This window comes from Diabrotica virgifera, chromosome 4 (assembly GCF_917563875.1).
Source record: "Diabrotica virgifera virgifera chromosome 4, PGI_DIABVI_V3a".
NCBI classification, from domain to species: domain Eukaryota; kingdom Metazoa; phylum Arthropoda; class Insecta; order Coleoptera; family Chrysomelidae; genus Diabrotica; species Diabrotica virgifera.
This window is the reverse complement of record NC_065446.1, coordinates 240,953,393-240,977,579: the sequence shown is the minus strand read 5'-3', so window position 1 is coordinate 240,977,579 and position 24,187 is coordinate 240,953,393. Positions and strand designations below refer to the sequence as shown.

Here is a 24,187-nt window from a genome sequence, read left to right as displayed (position 1 = left end):
CTTGGATCGCTAATAAACGCAATAAACACGACAAGCGACGAAATAAAAAGACGCATAGCAATCGCAAACAGAAGTGTTCACGACCTCCAGAAACATTTAAAAGATATATATTTATATTATAAAACGTACAGTAAAGCTCAATACATTGTATATATGTTATAGTCAAAGCCAGTGGCGGCGCCTGGTGTAAAATATTGGGGGTGCACACATAATGTTAACATATAAAAACACCTTGAGACCCTATTTCCGTAGGTAAAGGTTTTTGAGTGTCTTCAAATTGTAAAAATCAAAGGACCTTATTAAAAATTACAATAAATAATGTATTTTATTGACTTAAAATTATAATTTAGTGCTTAAATGTTACAAGCAAGTTTTGTAACGAAAGTCAGTCGCCTGTTATTTTTTAGATAAATTATTCACAAACAAATACAGTAAAATTTGGAATTTCTTGAATCATTTTTTTTATTGAAAACATTGTGAGTGCAGTTAATCGATCCTGGCCCATAGCTATTCTAAGGAAAGTTTTGATACGTTTCAATGCAGAGAGACATCGTTCTGTTTCTGCAGTTGTCACTGGCATCGTAACAAGTACATAATTGGAGAATTCCAATCTGGAATTCCAACTGGATAGTTAAAATCGTATCTTCTATTTTATTCATTATGCTTCCTCTTCTCCAAATATGTGCTTCACACCTACACAATTTGTAAGTTTTTACACAAATTTCCTTTTAAATAATCATTTATAATCCCGACGTTAGCACTTTGGTACATTCTTAATTAACAAATTTGGTTTCGGCATTTTTAATTTTTCTTCTAAATATAATGAAGAAAATTTAATTGATTTTAAATATTCCACGCTAACATTTACGGCCACAAATCCTTCCATTCTTAATATAGTTCCGAAATTCGAACTTCATGAAAGCAAAATTTAAACATACGTGTGCCGTGCACATTGAAAACACCAAAGATCATGCCATAAGATCACATCCTACTTGTGATCCTGTGGCCATCTAAACTTGTGGGCTAGAGCGGGTAGCGGGGTGGGTGATGAGTTGTATTTTGTAGTATGAAAAGTCATTGGTATAGGAACCACTGTGAGAGCGGTGAACGCGAGGTTCTGTCTAAGGCCTCACAGCCGTGAACTTTCTCCTTTGAAATAGAATAAAAATAATTAAATGTTACCTATTAGATACTTATAAACTCCTTGGATCTGTTATTTCGAATTTCAATTACTGTATAGTTAGATTAAAATGTTATTTATAGAATGATAAATATTACATATATGAATGTTAGTGTAAAAATAATTTTGGGGGTTCACGTGCACATGTGCACTTATGGAGAAACCGCCACTGGTCAAAGCCCGAATTTCAGACACTCCTAGGTTTGACTAGGCAATCCTCAGGTCTGACTGACGGTCTTAGTCAAAGCCCGAAATAAATTACAGTTTCGGCTTTTGACTAGTCAAACCTAGGAGAGACTAAGTTGGTCAGGCAAAGGTCGAAATTTAATTTCATGAAATCGGGGTTTGACTATCATCTATTAAAATGTCGTAATTTGTTATCCAGTGCGTCCATAAAGTAACGCATAAATTCATTATTTCGTAAAACAGCGACTTTAAGGAAAAATCCCGAAAGAGGTCGATTTTTATTTTTAATTTCCGATTTTTTGGCATATATATCATACTAGTGACGTCATCCATCTGGGCGTGATGACGTAATCGATGATTTTTTTAAATGAGAATAGGGGTCATGTAATAGCTCATTTAAAAGGGTATTCAATTCTCTATTCACTAATGTAAACATTAACATAATTATTTATACAGGGTGTGCAAAAAAACATTTTTTTAATTAAAATAATTGAGACAGAAAGAAGAATGTATGTAATTTATTTAATTCAAAATTCGTTTTACTACTGTCATAAAACAGAACAAAATTTTAATTGACAAGTAAACATTGAATTTCGCTTAAACGAAATGTTCAAACTGGCAAGAGGCAGGTGGGTGGCAGCTTTAACATTGAATTTAAGCGAAAAACAATATTTATTTGTCAAATAAACATTTTTTTCCTGTTTTCTGAAAACATTAAAACGTATTTTGAATTAGATAAATTACATACATTCTTCTTTTTGTCTCAATTATTTTAATTAAAAAAATGTTTTTTGAACACCTTGTATAAATAATTATGTTAATGTTTATATTAGGGAATAGAGAATTGAATGCCCTTTCAAATGAGCTATCAGATGACCCCTATTCTCATTTAAAAAAATCATCGATTACGTCATCACGCCCAGATGGATGACGTCACTAGTATGATATATATGCCAAAAAATTGGATATTAAAAATAAAAATCGACCTGTTTCGGGATTTTTCTTTAAAGTCGCCGGTTTACGAAATAATGAATTTATGCGTTACTTTATGGACGCACTGTATAAGGTTTAATAAAACGTCATTTTTTAATTTTAATGTTTATTATTTTTATATTGTCGTAATTAAAATAAAAAAATTAGTGTTTATTCTCACATGTTGAGGCATTATGGTATTTAGAGTTGCACAATACGTTAGACCTTTTACACTTACCTACGTAATTTGAAAGAGCATTTTTTATTGCAGTAGCATTTTATAAATCATTGTCCTCCAAATTTAGAATCTTTTGTACTAATTTCTCTTATGAGACAGAGACAGCTTAACGTCTGGAACAACTTCGAAATTAGGAAATTTTGATTTCTTGAAAAAAGTGTGTTTATTGTTCCGTATTTCGTACCAACTCTATATAAACCGTCAATTGTTTTATCTTGTATGCTACTGAAAATATTTCGAGCATCCTCTTTGGCTCTATTATAGAGCCAAAGCTATAGAGATAAGCTGGGGATAGGCTAGGATGTCACATCACGAATACACTAAGAAATTAACATTTTCAAAACCAGACGGCACAATGGTAGAGGACGACTACGAAGAAGATGGATTGATGATGTGGGAGAGGACCTAAAGATTCTAGGGGTCAGAAGATGGAGGAAAGTTGCCAGGAATCGACGGAAGTGGCGACTTTTTTGCGAGCAGGCCAAGATCCACAACGCATTGTCGAGCCACTTATGATGATGAATTGCTCGTTGACAAATGAGTAATAAATTAAATAAAACAAAGTATGTATGAGATATCGAAATTTTAATAAGATACAATTTTAATAGTTTGAAAGATCTTTTCATGCCATTATGTTTCCTTGAATTCCTTGACGGCATCGCCATTTTCACATCTCCACATACAAAAGCTTTGTCGAGAAGTGGTGAGTAGGATGTAGTAGGTAAAAAAGAAGATGGCATCCCACTTCCAATTGAACCTATCGGGTCAGTTTCACTTTCTTCGCTTTCTGGTCTTCATGGTATTCCTTGACGGCATCGAAATCTTGACATCCCCATGAACAAATTTTGTCGGGAGGTGGTGAGTAGGATGTAGTAGGTGACAATGTAGAAGGCATACCACTTTCCGTTGAACCTATGGAGTCACTTTCGCTTTCTTCTTCTGCTTTTGATACCTCTTCCAACACTTTCATCCTGACTTGCCTCTGGTACTTCATCGGGAGCTTTTTAGTGATGGTGTACATCGACATGAAGAATTGGTATAAGGCATCATCTCGATGTGATTCCTTTTCTTCTTGGCTCAATTGCTGTATAAGTTTCCTTTTGACCCTTTCCTCGCTATTGTTGATGTACCGTTTGATTGGTTCACTGAGGGTGACTATAGTTCTTTTGATTGCTTTTGGGCGCTGAAAACATTCCACTTCTTCAGCATCATTTGGCGCTTCATCAACAGGTACTGTAGTGTCGTCAATGTGTTCCGACTTTATTTCATCGGACAGCTGAAGTTCAGGGTACTCTATTGTATCCGCTGGGTTGTATGTTGCTGTAAGGGTACCCGCAGTGGTCCTGTTTTTCATATGAGGTATTAAGAATTCCATTTCCTTCTGGTAGAGCCACAGCCTGACTGGTCCACTCTTGTGGCCGATTTTGGAGCTTTGCCTTCGTAGAGCTTCGCGATAGGAATCACGAAGCTTCCGCCATTGATCCTTGACTGAATTACCTAGAAACACAATAAAATACAATAATAAGTCCAGGATACGAAGCTTAAAATAGTACAAATTTTCCGGAAAAGGCCGATTTGAATAAAACTTTGGGATCAAGTTCAACTTAGACTCTACCTACTTCAAAATCTATATTTTGCCGATCTATAAAAAGGCGGTCTAACAATGAACGTCAAGAAGACAAAGTTTTTGAGAATATCGAAAACTCAAAGAAATAACGAGAATCTCTTCATAAACGGATCCAATTTCGAACGAGTCGACCAAGAACGTTGATCAACTCTACAGGTGATTACTTCCTTCTCTTCTTTGGGTACCGTCTTCTTAGCGAAGGTTGGCGATGACTTCTGCAAAGGCTTCTCTAGTTTGGGATTTTCTTATTAGTCTTTGAAAGTCTAATCCTGTCCATTCTGCGCAACCAGGTCATTTGTCGTCTACCTGGGCCGCGCCTTCCTTCTATTTTCCCTTCCATAATAAGTGGAAGGAATACCTTTTTTTTTGGGAAATGGGAATCTTCTCAAGACCGTCTAGGAAGGTGTCCCAGGTGTGTCGGATTCGGTCCATCCTATCTGTATCACGGGCCGCCTACCGACTAAACCTCTCACCCCCTCTTTTCTCCAGCCGACGGGTCTGGGACCGCTCTTAGCGAGCATATCTGACCCGTCAACCTTACTCATATCTCCCCTCCGGCACTCCTAGCGTGCATTCCATGAATCAGTTGGCCCCCGGGCTGACCCCCCGCCCACGCCCCGCACCAGGCCAGTCAGCGAAGCGACCGTCTGGCGCAACCCGTGCGCAGGTAGGGCGACAAGGAGGCCTCTAATCCCGGATGAAAACAGCCAGAAGATGTCAGTTGGCAGTTACGAGCAACTCCAGTCGTTCATACTTTCATCTATGCACTCTTTCTCGTCCGCTCCTTCATACTTTCTCTCATTCAACTCCAATCATTCATACTTTCATCTATACACGCTTACTCATCCACCCATTCAATTCGGAAATTAAAATGGGACAGTCTGTGTAGGTCGGATGTAAAAGGTCCTTCCACACTGACTGTCTCAGAAAACGATACAAGACATAACACAAAGGGGGAAACGAGAGTAAAAAAGAGAAGAAAAGAGCAGAGATTCGATGAGAGAAGAGAAAAGAAAGAGAAAATACATAAAGAAAAAGGAAAGAAAAAAGAAAGGACAGAGAAGAAAGAAAAGGAAAAGAGCAGAGATTCGATGAGAGAAGAGAAAAGAAAGAGAAAATACATAAAGAAAAAGGAAAGAAAAAAGAAAGGACAGAGAAGAAAGAAAAGATAGAACACATAGACAGGAAAAACCGAAAATAAAAAATTGTTCGAAAGAAATATTAACTTATGTAAATAAAATTAAAGAGGTAAATAAATAAAATACGATAAAATAAATAACTAAAAATATGAAAAAGTAAAATAAGTAAATAAAAAAATAAAAGTAAAAATGGGCAGTCAGCGTGGTTTGGATGTAAAGGGTCCGCCCCCCGCTGGCTGCCCGATCACAACACAAACACATTTTAAGAAAAATAAATATAAAGCGGTCATCCCGCTTGCAGCCGCCTCTCTTTTTCTTCTTTGTGCTTTATTGTCTTTGTGACGAAGGCAATGATCAGCTCAAAGTCTCGTTTGCTGTCGATAGCTCTATCGATCAGCTCATGAGGCTCGCCTAGTGGAGATCCCAGGCCCAGCTGCAGTTCGGTACGCCCCGCGCGATAGGCAGGGCATACGAACACGACATGCCGCGCGTCATCCACCACACCACACTCGGGACATAGATCGTCCCTAGTTTTCCCAATACGGTGGGTATATTGTCGAAACGATCCATGCCCCGTCAGAAACTGTGTAAAGTAGTAGTTGACGCGCCGATGCCGACATCCGTACCACCTCACTACATCCGGGATCAGGGATCTCGTCCAGGCGGCCCTTCCGACTTCGGCTGCCCATTCCCACTGCCACGTCTCTAAACTTCTAGCTCTCTCCAGTGGCCCTGAACCTATCGCCCCGTTGCCCCTTCGGTAGATTTGGACTCTCTCCCTGGCCAGGATGTGCACCGGCAGAGAACCAGCCACTACCTGTAAGGCAATGGGTGATACAGTCCTGTACGCGCTGCACACTCTGATCAGGGGTTTCCTTTGAGCCCTCAGAAGCATGTCTTTATACTTTTTCATCCGGAGGACCTCATGCCACACTGGGGCCCCGTATAATATGGATAATATTGATTGTAACATCATTAAGACCGCGTCCCACCATCAAATAATTTGATCAAACTGGTTTGAGCAAACTGAAAGTGACAGTTAGTGACGTCACATCCTGAGTGTTCATTGTGGATAATAATGAAAAATTTTAATTTTAAATAAAGTACAAACAAGTTAGACAACTCAATACAAAAAATTTGATCAAACTAGACTGATAGTGAGAGCACAGATTTTTAGAATTTCAAAAAAACTGCAATTGTGACGTTACTTTGACGTACTTCCTCAAGTACGTCAAGTTTGCTCAAACTGTTTGATCAAATTATTTGATTGTGAGACGCGGCCTTAAGCCTCTTCTGGGATCCGGGCCCCCCTATATTTGGCATTAGTTTATTCAGCGTTGAGGTCCTCTCCTCCGCCTTTCGTCATGCTTCTATCACATGTTGTCCAAATGTCAATCTCTCGTCCAAAGTTATGCCTAAATACCTTACTGTCCGTTGGGGTCTTATTTCGGAGCCTTGATATCTGAAAACTGCATCATCTCTTTTTCTTGGTCCCCTCAAGATTATTATTTCTGTCTAGTACTGCTAACTTTAAATCGTTTTTCTCTATCCACGCCGCGGTCTTCTCTATCGCTTTATTTACTTTTTCCGTTATACCCCGACTCATATCATCTTCCACCAGTAAGGCTAGATCGTCCGCGTATGCTATCGCTCTAACTCCTGTTCTCTTGTGAATTTCTAGTACCCCCGTTATATAATATATTCCAAAGTAAGGGTCCCAGGACTGACCCCTGGGGTACTCCCGCGGTCATTTGTTTCTTTTTCTTCTTCGATATGCGTACGGATCTCTCAGATAGATAGTCCTTAATTATGTTAGACAAATATTCCGGAGCCCCACATTCGCCTATTCGGTTCACTATGAGGCCCCAGTTTGCTGAATTAAAAGCGTTTTTTATGTCCAACAGAACAAGGACCACCCATCTTTTCTTGCTTGTCTTAGCCGCATCCCTTATCCAGGTAGCGGCATCGACTGTCGATCTACCTTTTCTAAACCCATATTGTTGACTAGATAAAACTCTCTCATCTTCCAACATGCCTTCCAGCCTCCTCTTGATAAGTCCTTCATAGAATTTACCAAGGCAGTCCAGGAGGCATATTGGCCGATAAGAAGTAGGTGAATCAGGGGGTTTCCCAGGCTTTAGGAATAGAACCAAGTTCGCTTCCTTTAAGTCCCTGGGAAACTCTTGTTTCTGCAGTAGCTCATTACATATTTTTCTGATCAAACCTGGTTTCTCCGTTGCTATAATCTTTATTGCCTCATGTGGCAGCCCGTTAGGGCCGGGAGCTTTCCCTGTCTTCATTTCCTGACCAGCGGTTTTTATTTCCTCTTCCGTGAACTCCTCGACAACATGGTAGGAAATACCTTAATAAAATTCTGTGGTTCCTTAGTGGGGAAGAGGAGCTCAGCTGATTTCATCCGCTGGTCTTCGTCGAGTCTATATGGGGCCATTATCTTCAAGGTTTTCATTGTAATCCTGCCACTTTTCCTTTTTCTCTCGTTTTATTTTATTATTTAGTGTTTTCTTTAAGTCTTTATATATTTCTTTGAGCTCGAGGTTGCCCTGGCTTCTCGTGTAATTCCTTCGAGCTCTGAGGCATCTCTCCCGTAAACCTTCTATCTCATCCGTCCACCAGTAGGGGGATTTTTTATCATTTTTCTTCTTAACGGTGGCCAACTTTGCTGCATTTTGTAAAGCTCTTCTCAGTTGGTCAAGGTCAGAAAACTCTTCTTCGTTTATTTTTCTGACCTCCGATAGGTACTTGCTTTTATTGCGAAATGTGACGTCAATATGTGATTGGCTGGCCCCCCTTACGAATGTAGGTTTGTCGTTGTTTAATACTTGGAGGCCAGCCTGGGCTATCCATTCATTCCATAGTTCCCCCTTTTTGTCGTTTATGGGGGAACCCCATAATCTGGTCTTCGCATTAATGTCCCCGGCGATCAATATTTCTTTTTCGCTTATGGTGGTGCTCATTATTTCATCAACGATGGCTTCGTATCTCATCATAGGGATGTTCGGAGATATGTAGCATGCCAGGAGGCTGAAACCCTTCAACCTGATGAGGATATGATTCTCCCCCCCCCCCCTGACAATGCTCTGCACTCCCACATCCCTATTTCTAATGAACACTGCCACGTTCTTTCCATTGTCTTGAACCCAACCACCGCCCGACGTAATCTTTATGTTTGGTTCGGGGACGATGAGCAGGTATATGTCTAGCTTGCAGGCTTTTGCGAGGACAAGGTCGTGCGCTCGACGCGCCCTGCCCACGTTTACCTGCAAAATCCGTATACCAGGTTGATCCTTGAGGTCCACTTTGGTTCAGTTCCCTGAGATCGTTTCTGCAACGGATTCGCGTCTTTCTACTGAATTAAAATTCCTACAAACTAAAATAAATAAATAAATATATATAAATAAAATAAATAAGTTGGTAATATAGTTAAAATTTGTATAAATAAAATTATTCAATAAATAAATTATATAAATAGGTAAATAGAGTAAATAAAATGAAATAAATAAAATAAATAAATGAAATAATGTTTGATTTTCAATACAGTCTATTCTTCGCGAAACTCTGTGAGAGGTGGCTTCCTGTTTCACTGGTGGACTGTATAGGGGCCCACTCCCGTTCTCCAGAAAGCAACCTCTCACCTTTTCACTGTTCTTTCTATTTTTCTTTTTATTACGCACCCTTCTGGAGTTCCGAATCGCGGACCGAATTTTTGGATTTAATATGACAATATGGGCAAAATATGATCGCGGATTTTTGTTTTGTTTATGCAGAAATACATACAATATATTTGTTTATTATGCAGGTGTTTTATTCCTCGTAAAATACATGTACATATGTACTATGTTTATAAGCTTTGTATGTATTTTGAACATATGTTCGATAATCCGAACAATTTGATAATCCGAACTACCCCTATACCAATTAGTTCGGATTATCGACGCTATACTGTAGTTTAAACCAGGTGTTAGTAATTACATATTCATGTTGCTGACAGAATTCTATCAATCTGTCGCCTTTGTCATTTCTCTTACCTAGTCCCCATTTGCCAGCCACTTCTGGCACTGGTTCATCCCCAACTTTAGCGTTAAAGTCTCCCATTATAATGGTTATTTCAGTTTTTCGAACTAGTTTAATGATGGTTTTCAATTCTGTGTACCAGCGCTCAATTTCAGAATTTGATTTATCAGCAGTTGATGCGTAAGTCTGGATTCTATTTATATTCATGGGTTTTCCCACTAAGAAATTAACATTTTCAAAACCAGAGGCCACAAATTGCCACAAAGTTAGAAGACGACCACGAAGAAGATGGATTGATGATGTGGAAGAGAACCTAAAGATTCTAGGGGTCAGAAGATGGAGGAAAGTTGTCAGGAATCGACAGAAGTGGCGACTTCTATGCGAGCAGGCCAAGATCCACAACGCATTGTCGAGCCACTTATGATGATGAATTGCTCGTTGACAAATGAGTAATAAATTAAATAAAACAAAGTATGTATGAGATATCGAAATTTTAATAAGATACAATTTTAATAGTTTGAAAGGTCTTTTCATGCCATTATGTTTCCTTGAATTCCTTGACGGCATCGCCATTTTCACATCCCCACATACAAAAGCTTTGTCGAGAAGTGGTGAGTAGGATGTAGTAGGTAAAAAAGAAGATGGCATCCCACTTCCAATTGAACCTATCGGGTCAGTTTCGCTTTCTTCGCTTTCTGGTCTTCATGGTATTCCTTGGCGGCATCGCAATCTTGACATCCCCATGAACAAATTTTGTCGGGAGGTGGTTAGTAGGATGTAGTAGGTGACAATGTAGAAGGCATACCACTTTCCGTTGAACCTATGGAGTCACTTTCGCTTTCTTCTTCTGCTTTTGATACCTCTTCCAACACTTTCCTCCTGACTTGCCTCTGGTACCTCATCGGGAGCTTTTTAGTGATGGTGTACATCGACATGAAGAATTGGTATAAGGCATCATCTCGATGTGATTCCTTTTCTCCTTGGCTCAAATGCTGTATCAGTTTCCTTTTGACCCTTTCCTCGCTATTGTTGATGTACCGTTTGATTGGTTCACTGAGGGTGACTATAGTTCTTTTGATTGCTTTTGGGCGCTGAAAACATTCCACTTCTTCAGCATCATTTGGCGCTTCATCAACAGGTACTGTAGTGTCGTCGATGTGCTCCGACTTTATTTCATCGGACAGCTGAAGTTCGGGGTACTCTATTGCATCCCCTAGGTTGTATGTTGCTGTAAGGGTACCCGCAGTGGTCCTGTTTTTCATATGAGGTATTAAGAATTCCATTTCCTTCTGATAGAGCCACAGCCTGACTGGTCCACTCTTGTGGCTGATTTTGGAGCTTTGCCTTCGTAGAGCTTCGCGATGGGAATCACGAAGCTTCCGCCATTGATCCTTGACTGAATTACCTAGAAACACAATAAAACACAATAATAAGTCCAGGATACGAAGCTTAAAATAGTACAAATTTTTCGGAAAATGCCGATTTGTATAAAACTTTGGGATCAAGTTCAACTTAGACTCTACCTACTTCAAAATCTATATTTTGCCGATCTACAAAAGGCGGTCTAACAATGAACGTCAAGAAGACAAATTTTTGAGAATATCGAAAACTCAAAGAAATAACGAGAATCTCTTCATAAACGGATCCAATTTCGAACGAGTCGACCAAGAACGTTGATCAACTCTACAGGTGATTACTTCCTTCTCTTCTTTGGGTACCGTCTTCTTAGCGAAGGTTGGCGATGACTTCTGCAAAGGCTTCTCTAGTTTGGGATTTTCTTATTAGTCTTTGAAAGTCTAATCCTGTCCATTCTGCGCAGCCAGGTCATTTGTCGTCTACCTGGGCCGCGCCTTCCTTCTATTTTCCCTTCCATAATAAGTTGAAGGAAGTTATACCTGTCGTGTCTAAATACCTATTATGTGATGTGTCCAAGATAAGATGTTCTATCCCTTACACTCCCGAAACAATGTTAGTTGACATATAAAGTTGTTCAGTCTAGTTTGCAATTTATATGGGAACAAAGAGATATACTATTTTTTTTCAGAATTTTGCTATGTCACTTTGACAGATTTTATTGATACTCACGATTGTGTTTCCCAGGAGTATATGCATGGCATGCACAATTGTGTGACTGACACATTTGTGAGTATTGGTAGTGTATGACACTACTCCCCCTAGAAAACAAAACAAATAAATTACCACAGTTTACAACCTTTATTAGTAATATTAAGTACACATATTGTCATTTATTATAAATGTTAATAACTAGTATATTTTTAACACATTATTTGTTGTGAAAGTTAAAAAAACAATTTTGATTTTTGCTCATACAGAGATAAACTTTACATTTGCTGCATGAAACTCTTGACCTACTCTTACAGGATTCCAATCTGCAACATAAAGGATTTTTTAGATCTTTCAAGACAGGCCAGTGATTAAAACCATCATATCTTTTGTCAGTGCAAGGTAAAGGTGACGGTCTCATTTTCTTTGGACGAGGGTCTTCATGTTCATCTTCTGTGTCCCCGTTTTCTGTATTTGGACTTTAAATTCCACATAACAAATAATCTGCTAGTTCTAAATCTTTAATATCTTTTGATTTGTATTTGTTACTTCGGCAGTCGCGACGGTATTCCATCCAACTGTTAACAATAGCTAAATCAAATAGATGTAGGATTACCTTCAATGTCAATTTGCGAGTTTTGAAGAAAGTTCTATAACACTCCATCATCTGATCGCAGATATCAACTCCACCCATCTTTTCGTTGTAAATTTTAATTACATTTGGACATGGAACCTCTACACGACTAGCACTAGCTTTAAACCATCGTTTGACTAAATGTGTGGGTTCTTGGCCAAAAGCCGTAGATGCCATTAAAACGGATTTATTATCTTTCCATTTAGTGATACATATCTTCTGATCACTGCTAACAACCTACTCAGAATCGCCTCTTTTCATCTGATTATCTGTTTTAAATGTAAATCCTTTAAAACGATTGTTCATAATAGTTCCTGTGCCATGTATTTGTAGCTCAGATAATTTGAGCAACAAAGGTATTGTCGAAAAATATCTGTCGAAGAATACAAAGCTATTAACCGGTAACGTTTCCACTAGCCTAAGGATGACTGACGGTCCGAGTCCCAGTTCTTTATTTCTTAACTTGGTACTTGTTCCTTGATATATTTCAAAATCTAGGACAGTACCATCACTTTTTGATAAAACGAAATTTTTTAAACCCACAGGTTTTGGTTTATTTTTTACATACTGCCGAAAAGCACATCGACCAAGAAACGGAATCATCTGTTCGTCTATTGAGAATGCAGCTTCAGATTCTCTCTTTAATTCCCGACATCGGCTTCTGACTAAATCGATCATTGGCTGAACTCTCCACAGACGATTATTTTTTTTTAATATTGAATGGGTTGCATATGTGAGTCCATATTAAATGTAGTAATGAAACACAGACTTACTCACAATCATTTAATAATACTTTGACGACCGGTTTCGATCTCTACACTATTCAGATCATCTTCAGGTCGGCGTTACAAGTAGTTAAATGCTACAATTAAAGAAAGCCAGGGTTAGAACAATGTCTGGTTGTACAAATGCTAATAGAAAGCCAAAATTTGAAAAAACTTTGAAAAAAGTATGCAACTGCTGACATTTCAGAACAACAAACTGATACATACATATGCACTCCTATGAGAAACAGATACTCATAAGCATGTATACGCACATGGATACATGCGGTTTATGACTATTTGTTGAACGAGTAAAAACTTTTAAAAAACCAGTAAAAACTGTTAAAAAACTTATTAAATCAAAAATTAAAAATGCTACCAAATTCAAAAATAATAAATAGTAATATTATTTTGATCCACTTACATGCCGTTACAAGGGATGCGTTGCCAGTTCGTTGATAACATGTTTATACGTCCAACTTATGCTAATAGGATTACTCTGGGCTAATTAGCAAAATACAAGGAAAAGTTATTTACCAGCAATTTTATTGCTGGAATCGAATCTTATTATTGTATGTATTAATAATATATATGCAAAGTCCGCAGATAGTGTGCTACTTTTTTTATAAACAAAATGGCGCCCGAAAATCGTGTTTTTTTCAATTTTTGCTCTATAACTCCAAAGATTTTAACTTTAGACCAAAAACACCCGAATAAAAATTCACCGCAATTAAATTCTGCATAGAGACGTGTTTTTTTCTTTTTACTTCGACGAAAACTTTCCCCGGAAAAAGCGAGTTTTTCCAACAAAATCTTTAATTTTCAACTAAACTTTTAGATAAGTAGTTGTTAATCAATAATTAAATAACTTGGTAACGTTAAAGCCCTTTCCGTATATATTATAACTCCAGAAGTCTATAGAAATTGAATGAACAGTTTAGCAACAATTAAAATGTTAATTAAAAATTTACGGTCGCTATAATAACGACAATAATTATGATGCATAAGAGTAACTATGATTTTTTCATAAAAAGAAACTATACCTATCTAATGTACTTTACAGAATTGAAATTGGACTATTTAAGCGGCCTCAGGAATATTTTAAAATTATAAACAATTTTTTGGTTTATAAACAAATAGAATATCTCAGGAAATATTAAACTAAATTAAATTGTGAAAACAGTATTAGAAAGACAGCGGCAGGACGCTTCTTTTAAAAGAAAAAATGTTTAATTATGACGAGTGGTTCCTGAGCTACAACCGGTCAAAGTTGACCGGAATTTACGGCAAAGATATAAACAATAGGATCATAATTTTCAAACCATCACCTTTTTATTTTTGTCCTCTTTCTCCACACCAATTTTCATATCTTTAGAATCCTCATAACATATATTATTATAATAAAAACTATCGATAATACGCGTGAAAATTGCCAAAAATAGCAAAATTCCAATCAAAAATTAGGTTGGAGAAAATGTAACCCTCAAAGTTCAAAATCGGTATACGTTAACAAAATGCATTTTCTCGGCTTCCCGTGGAGCAATTTCCTTCATTATTTTTTTGTTCCCTAATAACTCGAGTAGAGCCATCGAACTAACGCATTATTAGATGTCAAGCTTGCTTTTGTTTTGTTATAATAGATTAATTTATTTATAAGAACAGAAAATTACATATTTTTTCCAGCTGTAGGCTTTTTTTTAGATAAACTTACTACAAGTGTACCTTTTAAAGTTAAAAACATAAATATTCTCATTTGAAAGCTGTATAATTATTTAAACAATTTTTATTTAAACAAATTAAAATATTGTGTTATAATAAATAAATTAATTTATTATAACAAAACAAAAGCAAGTTTGACATTTAATAATGCGTTAGTTCGATGGCTCTACTCGAGTTACTTGGGAACAAAAAAAATGAAGGAAATTGCTCCATGGGAAGCCGAGAAAATGCATTTTTTAACGTATACCGATTTTGAACTTTGAGGGTTACATTTTCTCCAACCTAATTTTTAATTGGAATTTTGCAATTTTTGGCAATTTTCACACGTATTATCGATAGTTTTTATTATAATAATATATGTTATGAGGATTTTAAAGATATGAAAATTGGTGTGGAGAAAGAGGACAAAAATAAAAAGGTGATGGTTTGAAAATTATGATCCTATTGTTTATATCTTTGCCGTAAATTCCGGTCAACTTTGACCGGTTGTAGCTCAGGAACCACTCATCATAATTATATGTTTTTTCTTTTAAAAGAAGCGTCCTGCCGCTGTCTTTCGAATACCGTTTTCACAATTTAATTTAGTTTAATATTTCCCGAGATATTCTATTTGTTTATAAGCCAAAAAATTGTTTATAATTTTAAAATATTCCTGAGGCCGCTTAAATAGTCCAATTTCAATTCTGTAAAGTACATTAGATAGGTATAGTTTCTTTTTATGAAAAAATCAAAGTTATTCTTACGTATCATAATTATTGTCGTTATTATAGCGACCGTAAATTTTTAATTAACATTTCAATTGTTGCTAAACTGTTCATTCAATTTCCATCGGCTTCTGGAATTATAATATATACGGAAAGGGCTTTTACATTACCAAGTTATTTAATTATTGATTAACAACTACTTATCTAAAAGTTTAGTTTTAGATAAGGAAAGTTTTCGTCGAAGTAAATCGAAAAAAACACGTCTCTATGCAGAATTTAATTGCGGTGAATTTTTATTTGGGTGTTTTTGGTCTAAAGTTAAAATCTTTGGAGTTATAGAGCAAAAATTGAAAAAAACACGATATTCGGGCGCCATTTTGTTTATAAAAAAAGTAGCACACTATCTGCGGACTTTGCATATCTATATTATTAATATATACAATTATAAGATTCGATTCCAGCAATAAAATTGCTGGTAAATAACTTTTCCCAAAAATGGCATATTCTCCGATAATCAGCCCAGACTAGATAGCTAGGTGAGGTACAGGGCAAGCAGACATGTTTCGTAGGTCAAAACATAGTAAATTTCTTGAAATTTGAATGGATCCTGAAGGAAGATGTGTGTTGAGAAACACCTATTTTTTTTTAATTTCTTCTGTTACCGTGCATACATCCAGAATATGAAGATTTACTCTCAAGAGGTACAACCTATCTCTTGGAATTGCATCCGCAATTACAGGAAGTTTAAAGCGACTGCTCCAATATAAATGAATTGGAGGGAGTTTTAAACAACCCATCACTGCATTGATCCCAAAAAAATGTTTATTTCTTCAGGAGTTACTTTGGGTTTAAGTTCCCTTCCGTGTTTTTGTAAATAAAATTGTGCAGTACGTTCTGCACACAGTTGAAAAAATGAGTTTCCTAAATACTTTTCAAAGTAACACCATGGTGTTAAAACTTCAGTGGGACCTGGAAGTATTGTTTCGGGTATATTTTCATTTTTAAATGGATTAGTTCTACCCCAATTTAGCATTGATGATTTTTGGAGATTTTGTACAGTACTGGGAACTGCGGAATCATTTTCGTCTCCACTTTCATCAGATTTATCACTTTCTTCAATCTCATCATCTTGTACAGACAAATTCTCCTCTTCAGACGGTACCCAATCGTCATCATCATCTCCGAGTTCAATTTCCAAATCGGAATTAATTTCATCCAGCAGTTCGTAGATTTCATCTGGATGAGCAGCCAGTCTCGCCATGACAACTTTTCTAGTTGTTCCTGAAAAAGAAACCCTTGTTACCAGTTTTGTTCACTGAATCATTATTTATTTTTTTTGCATTGTTACACCATTTACTCCCGGCCCACATAAACGTGAAACACTTCAAAACTTAAATTGACACCGCTCACTCCTAGCCCTCACAAACGTGTTGTTCTTCAAAACACGTTTGTGGATTTGTATGTAACCTCAAATTAGTATTGAATGATTTTGTCATAGGTAAACATACACAATTTGTGACGACTATCCACCAAAATATTTTAAAACAAATAAAAATGTGTACTTACGTCTAGAAGCCATATTAACACACTTGACAAAAAGTCGTTACCATTCACTGAACAATATCATACGGATCTAAGCAAATTTTCGGTAATCTCCCGCGACAATATGATAGACACGTGCACCCACTATCGTGTCGTAGAGTAGCAACTGATGCAAAATGATATTTTAAACCTAATGTCACTTATAAATAAGACGCTCACAATTGTGAGTGTATGGAGCGTAAGGGCTATATTTCTTGCCAATTTCTGTGAGTTCACGTTCTCTATCGATAGTATTGATACGCCTTAAAACTTCTTAATTTCTAATGCGGTCGGTCCATGGAATTTTCAGCATACGACGAAATACCCATATCTCAAAGCTCTCTAAACGTCGTAACGAGCTGACTGTTAACGTAAAAGCTTCCACGCCGTGCAACAGGCAGTGCAACTATATACATACACTTATCATGCGGTATCGTGTAGGGACAGATCAAGATTGCGGGCAGTGAGTAACTGTCGCATCTTTAAGGTGTTTTTTGCCTGTTATATTCTACATTTAATCTCTTGTTCTTGGTTTAAGGTTTCATGTATCCAACATCCTAGGAACTTAAACTTTTTCACTTTTTCTTTTTCATTACTTCCAGGAAATCAAAATCAGAATAAAAAAGGCTGGAGCAAATTTTAACAAAATGAGTAAAGTGCTCTGCACAAGAGATTTGAAGTTGAAGCTAAGAGTTAGGTTGGCTAGGTGCTACGATTTATTGACTTTGTTTTATGGAATCGAAGCTTGGACCTTAAATGCGGCATCAATGAAAAAACTAGAATCATTCGAGCTGTGGGTGTACAGAAGAATTCTGAAAATATCGTGGACAGAACACATCACAAATAAAGAGGTTTTGAGAAATATGAATAAAGAAATGGAAATTTTAAATACTATCAAAACAAGAAAATTAGAATATCTCGGACATATTACACGTGGAGAGAGATACAACTTGCTCCAATTGATTATGCAAGGAAAGATTCAAGGAAAAAGAAGTATAGGAAGACGAAGAATATCGTGGCTGCGCAACCTGAGAGAATGGTACGGATGTACATCAAATGAACTTTTCAGAGCAGCCGTCCATAAAATCTGAATAGCTATCATGATTGCCGACCTCCTTCGCGGAGATGGCACTTAAAGAGGATAAAAAAGCTTATAAGGAGTAAAAGGTTCAGATGAATTAAATAATGATTGTCTGATACTTTAACTATACTTAATTGTTGACTATTTCAACGCATTAAAAATTAATTTTTAAGGGTGAAAACTACTCCTAATTGCTCAAATTTATAGGAAAAGCTTAAGGAAGATAAAATTTGGATCGGATGAGTTAGGTAATAATAGTTTGATATTCTTAATATAATTTATGAGTATTTCAGCCCTTAAAAATTTATTTTTTAAAGGTGAAGACTACCCTGGATTCCGAACTGTACAAAAAAGTTTATAAACAGTGAAATTCAGTTAAGATGAATTGAATAATGATTTTTTGGGGCTCTAACTATAATTTTTAATTATATTTTAAATAAAATATAAAACCAAAAATACATACAAAACCAATACAAAAATTTCGGTTTCTAGGTCGTTTAAAATTAAAAAAAAACCTATTTTAAGAAATTCATCGGATTGTGCAGTAAATTTTAAAACCAAAAATACATAAAACAGTTATTTTCCTAATAGTCTTGAAGATAAAAAGTTTTTTAACTCTCCTGTAAAATTAAAAAAAATGGGGGTGACTCCTTTTCAAAATGACCGATTCAATTAAATTTTAAAAAATTCACAAATATGTAATTTTGATTTACTTCATATGCATTAGGATTTCAAAAAAGTTTGATTAGTCCAGTCCAGACTGTATGGTTATCCCCGTTAGATAAATTATTCCGATTCGTTTTTTTGCACAAACTTACTCAAAAAGAGGTTCTTATACCATATCCACAGAGTGCCAGGAGGTACCACAGTCGGACAATTGTTTAAACCATTTTTTAAACAAACTCAAAAAATCTATTTTTTCACTTTGGACATTTTTTTTAGTCTATTTGGGTGATTATGAGCAAAAAAGGTCTCTTGTGATTTGTCTCTAAAATTGATATGCGATTTAAAATTTGAAAATCACGAAAATGCCCGTTTTCAAGGTTTAGGGGAGAGTCGGCTAATGGTGCGCGTCGGGTAATTGTGCGCATAAATGTTTCTAATCTCCTATTTAATAAAATTGCAAAAACTATATTGTCGGGCCATCTAGTAGCAACTGCCTTATCTATCCGATACAAACGAACGTCGGGAGATACTTTACCGGTTGGCAGTTATCGTTTACATGTTTTCGCGTGGTATGATATTATTTGTGTGTCTGAGAAAATAAGCGATAACTTTTTTTCTTGACAGAAATATAGTTTAAACAGTACTTATATCCTTTATTTATTTACCATTTTAAACAGTGATATAGTTAGTTTTGCCCGATTATTTTTTGTTTTTATCAAATTTTGTGTTATGTGGTTAAGTGTAACGTCGTCTAATGGTGCGCAATGCGCACCATTAGCCGGCAAGGTATATAAAGGCATTAAACAACCGTCAAAGTAGAGAAAGGGGCAAAGAGAAAACCACGAAATTGAAAAAAGACACAAAAAGGAAAATTTTTGAACACAACAGCTCCGAAGTTATTTCAGAAAGTGAACTGTGCCATGATGATGAGTTGGACGATCTCGTGTCAGATCAAAATGACTTCTGTGTATTGTGGTGATGGTAGCAAAAAAGACGAGGTATGGTGCAAGTGTTCGATATATTGTCAATGGTCTCATGCCATGTGTATACGACAGGATAGTCCAGAAGGATATATTTGTGACTTCTGCAATACTTAGATTTTTTTTTAAATACCTGTAACTTGGTTTCTTATCTTTTTCCGTATATTTGTTTGTTCCTTTAATATTTATGTTCAATAAGCTACATTTTCGAAGTTCATTTTTAAGTTCTATTTTTGCGCACAGTTATCCGACATATGCGCACCATTAGCCGAATAGGTCGGGCAATTGTGCGCATTACACTAATTGGAAATTTCGCCTCTCACTCTTCTACTGTTCAACCATTCATGAAATGGGGTCCTTACCAATATACCTAAGCCTTTGAAGTATATCTTCAAAAAATTTAGAAACTGAAATGTTTCAAGTTTGTGAAACATCCTGATTTTGCCTTAGGTGCGCACCAATAGCCGACTTTCCCCTAATAACTCGGTTAAAAATTACTATTATGAAAGTCAGAAAGTGACCAAATCAAAGTTTAAAGCCCCCCTACAAGATGCTGAAGAAATGTTTGTTATTATTTTATACTAAGCTGTGATTTTTAATTATTAATAATGAGCGCTAAGCGCGTATTAGGCGGTCGTGAATGGTGATTGCGAAAGAGATGCACCATTACAACCGTCCAATGGTGCATCTCACTCGCACTCACATTGACGGCCGCCTCAATACGCTCTTAATCTTAATTGTTTAATAATTAAAAATAACAGCTTAGTAATCAAATAATGACAAAAATTTGTTCAGGATCTTGTAGGGGGCTTTAAACTTTGATTAGGTCACTTTCTGACTTTCATAATAATAATAATTTTTAACCGAGTTCGTAAGCCTTGAAAATGGGCATTTTCGCGTTTTTCAAATTTTAAATCGCGTATAACTCGACAACAATCAATTTTAGAGAAAAATCACAAGAGACCTTTTTTGCTCGGAATGACCCAAATAATGATAAATAATAATTGTCCAAAGTGACAAAATCGATTTTTTGAATTTGTTTAAAAAAATTGTTCAGACAATTATTTTCCGACCGTGGTACATCCTGGCACCCTGTGGATTTGTTATAAGTACCCCTTTTTGAGTAAGTTTGTGCAAAAAACGAATCGGAATAATTTATCTAACGGGGGCGAGCATACAGCCTGGACTAGATGTAAAAAGCTTGGGAGGGGGACCTGGAGCCTTTGTTTACAGTTTAGAGTTTTTTAGAGTTTGAGTTGGCCCCTTTTTTACAGTTTAGGTTGGCGCCTTATTTAGAGTTTGGATCGGTGCCTTTTTTTAAGATTGGGTTGGCGCCTTTTTTGTGAGCCAGTCCGACCCTGACCATACCAACAACAACTAAATCATACATAATGTACAAAAGTTTAGAATATTGGAATATTTCATCCTTTTATTGATTTTTATATACAGGGTAGCGAAAAAGTATGGAAACAAGGTAATTTCTCAGAAACCAGTAAAACGATTTATAGATTTTGGCTAAGGGTTTTCTAATGCGGAAGATATATAGTGGTAATTACATTGCTGTGAAATCTTCCGTTTTTCTGGAAATCTAATGAACTTTCCTATTTCAAATGGAACATCCTTTATATTTTTTTCGTTTTTAAGTCCTTAAGAAATACTTACTGATTATTTTTCATGTTATATTCTATACACCTAAATACCATAATAATGCTACATTTATTTCAAAAAATTAAACAAATTATAAAAATCAATTTTTTAGGCCAAGTTAGACACATCATTTTAGGTTCTTTGGATCATTGGGAACAAAGAAGGTATTTTGTAATTTTCCTCTAAAGTTAATCGTTTCCGAGTTATAAATAAATTAAAACTGAAAAAAATTGAAACATGATGATTTTCTAGATTTAAAAACACCTAGTCCTGTCGCCAGGGGGGGTACAACGGCCTCCAGTATTCAGATGGACTTACCCAAGTTTTTTTTTTATGTATTTTGACCTGTAGAACACGAATTTTTTGGGTAACAGTTGATCCGGATGTCGATAAGATTGTTATAAACCAAGAAGTTGAGGAATCACATAACAGCGATTTCTCGCAAAACAAAACATTTTTTTGTATTTTTTGGGCCATTCTAACCAAAAAATGTTCCTACAAATTTTTTCGTAGGATGCATAGTTTTCGAGATAAACGCGGTTGAACTTTCAAAAAATCGAAAAATTGCAATTTTTGAACCCGAATAACTTTTGATTAAAAAATAAAATAGCAATTCTGCTTACCGCATTTGAAAGTTCAAGTCAAATTATATCGGTTTTAATTATTTGTATTGCCAAAAATTGATTATTTTATTGTTAAAAAAAGCTATAAACACCTAGTGCTTGAGTGATGTTTTTAATGATTTCTCATTTAAAATCGAACGAGTAGGTAGAGGAGGTAAGAGTGCAAGCGAGGCTGTTTCTACGTAGCATGCATTAAAACGCATGTATTAGGCAAGGGAAACACTATGTGTTTATAGCTTTTTTTAGCAATCAAAAAATAAATTTTTAGCAATACAAATAATTAAAACCGATATAATTTGACTTGAACTTTCAAATGCGGTAAGCAGAATTGCTATTTTATTTTTTAATCAAAAGTTATTCGGGTTTAAAAATTGCAATTTTTCGATTTTTTGAAAGTTCAACCGCGTTTATCTCGAAAACTATGCATCCTACGAAAAAATTTGTAGGAACATTTTTTGGTTAGAATGGCCCAAAAAATACAAAAAAATGTTTTGTTTTGCGAGAAATCGCTGTTGTGTAATTCCTCAACTTCTTTGTTTATAACAATCTTATCGACATCCGGATCAACTGTTACCCAAAAAATTCGTGTTCTACGGGCCAAAATACATAAAAAAACTTGGGTAAGTCCATCTGAATTAAGAAGGCCGTTGTACCCCCCCTGGCGACAGGACTAACCAGTAAAAAATATTATTTTTCAAACGACGAAGTGCCTAAATTCAAGTTCAAACCTTATTTTATCAGTTACCGATAAGTAATTTGGTCTAATTTCATTTTAAAACATTGTTTTTAGTTGTTAATGCAGCCCGTGCTCTCATATGAGCTTCATTAACAATTAAAAAAAAAAACAATGTTTTAGAATAAAACGTGCCAAAAATTTTTATGCGGAGCTGATATAAGACGGTTAGAGCTTGAATTTAGGTACTTCGTAATTTCAAAAATTATTTTTTTCCTTATGTTTTTGAACCTTGAAAATTGTCGTTTTTTTTCAGTTTTAAATTGTTTATAACTCGAAAACGATTAACTTAAGAGAAAAATTACAAAAGACCTTTTTTGTTCCCAGTGATCCAAAGAACCTAACATAATGTTTAACCGGGCGGAAAAAATTGATTTTTATAGTTTAATTTTTTTTCTCCGAAATTATGATGGCATTTGGTTATAGGAATATAACATGAAAAATAATCACATACCTAATCAGTATTTGTTAAGACTTTAAAACGCAAAAATATATCTATAGGGTATTCTATTTGAAATAAGAAAACTTCACTAGATTTCCAGAAAAACGGAAGATTTGACAACAATATGTAATTACCAATGGGCCGCATTAGAAGACCCTTGCCATAGCCACCTTTACTTAAAGGTGGATATGCCCTTACCCACCAAAATCTATAAAAATCGTTCTAGCGATTTTCGATAAATTACCGTGTTTCTATACTTTTTCGCTACACTGTATAAACTTTTCTGGATAGTTAAACATCATTCAAATTCAAATTTCTTATAATTTTTTATCAATGTCAACAGTTTTGAAACCACCATAGGCGTAGATATATATTATTTGTACCTATTCCAAACTGTTCAAACATTTGTGTTGTATATTTGTTATCACAATCAAATATTTGTACTTACCATCGGTATTCAATTCAAGTCCTATTTCCTCCCATATTTCGTCTTTTAATTTTGTCCTCATGTAATTATCGTGGTTGGTATCATACAGGACGGGATTATCCCTAACGATTTCAATGAGCCTTTCTACATCCATCTTGGAAAACAAGTAAACAAAATGACAAAACAACTGTGAGTTGGACACGCACCGGCACGGGACACGCAAGGCAAGCCACGACCCACAGCGCACGACCTACGGAAACTCGCTCTAACGACAAACCTTCCCACGTGGCACAGGCGTGCGCGTGGGTTGCTCGTGGGGTGGGTTCAACGCACGATATTAATGGATATTTCGAAGAGCTATGAGTTATAATTAATTATTTTTTAGTTTTAATTGTTTAGTTTAGTGACTTTTATAGAAAATAATTTTTAAAATATTTTGTGCAGTGAAATAATTTAAAAGTAAAGTAAAATTTAATTTACGTATTTTGTTAACTTTAACAATAAAGATGTTGTTTTTAAACAGTAGGTATATACAATCTGATAAAAAAAAATATCATAAAAAGGGAAATCCCTCTAAGGGTCGATTTCTCATACCTGCGGTAATCTATGGTTCAGTTGAACCAGGTTCACCGGTGATCTACGGTTTTGTTGGGATTGCATTTCTCATTGCTCGTTCATGTCAGCGCTCGTTCTACAGCTTTCGAGAAATGCCAATAGATGGCAAAAGGTAAAAAACTGTCGCCATTTT

The 24,187-nt window shown here is 35.9% G+C and overlaps 1 protein-coding gene across 4 annotated transcripts; it reads right to left on the bottom strand.

The window, feature by feature from the left end:
* Positions 1-3,144: 3,144 nt before the first annotated feature.
* LOC114327381 (uncharacterized) lies at positions 3,145-23,680 on the bottom strand. 4 transcript variants are annotated; one of them, XR_007697623.1, is made up of 3 exons: positions 23,461-23,680; positions 10,040-10,779; positions 3,145-3,333 (listed from the first exon to the last, which is right to left on the bottom strand). XR_007697623.1 is itself a non-coding variant. In XM_028276007.2 (3 exons), the coding sequence occupies exons 2-3, from the start codon at positions 11,512-11,514 to the stop codon at positions 3,334-3,336; spliced, it is 795 nt and encodes a 264-aa protein (XP_028131808.1). In that variant the 5' UTR covers positions 11,515-11,548; positions 23,461-23,675; the 3' UTR covers positions 3,145-3,333. The 4 variants fall into 4 exon arrangements, 3 of the variants coding, with proteins under 3 accessions (XP_028131808.1, XP_028131789.1, XP_028131782.2); XM_028276007.2 differs by lacking the exon at positions 10,040-10,779 and adding an exon at positions 11,460-11,548 and having other exon boundaries at positions 3,145-4,073; positions 23,461-23,675; XM_028275988.2 differs by lacking the exon at positions 10,040-10,779 and having other exon boundaries at positions 3,145-4,073.
* Positions 23,681-24,187: the final 507 nt, after the last annotated feature.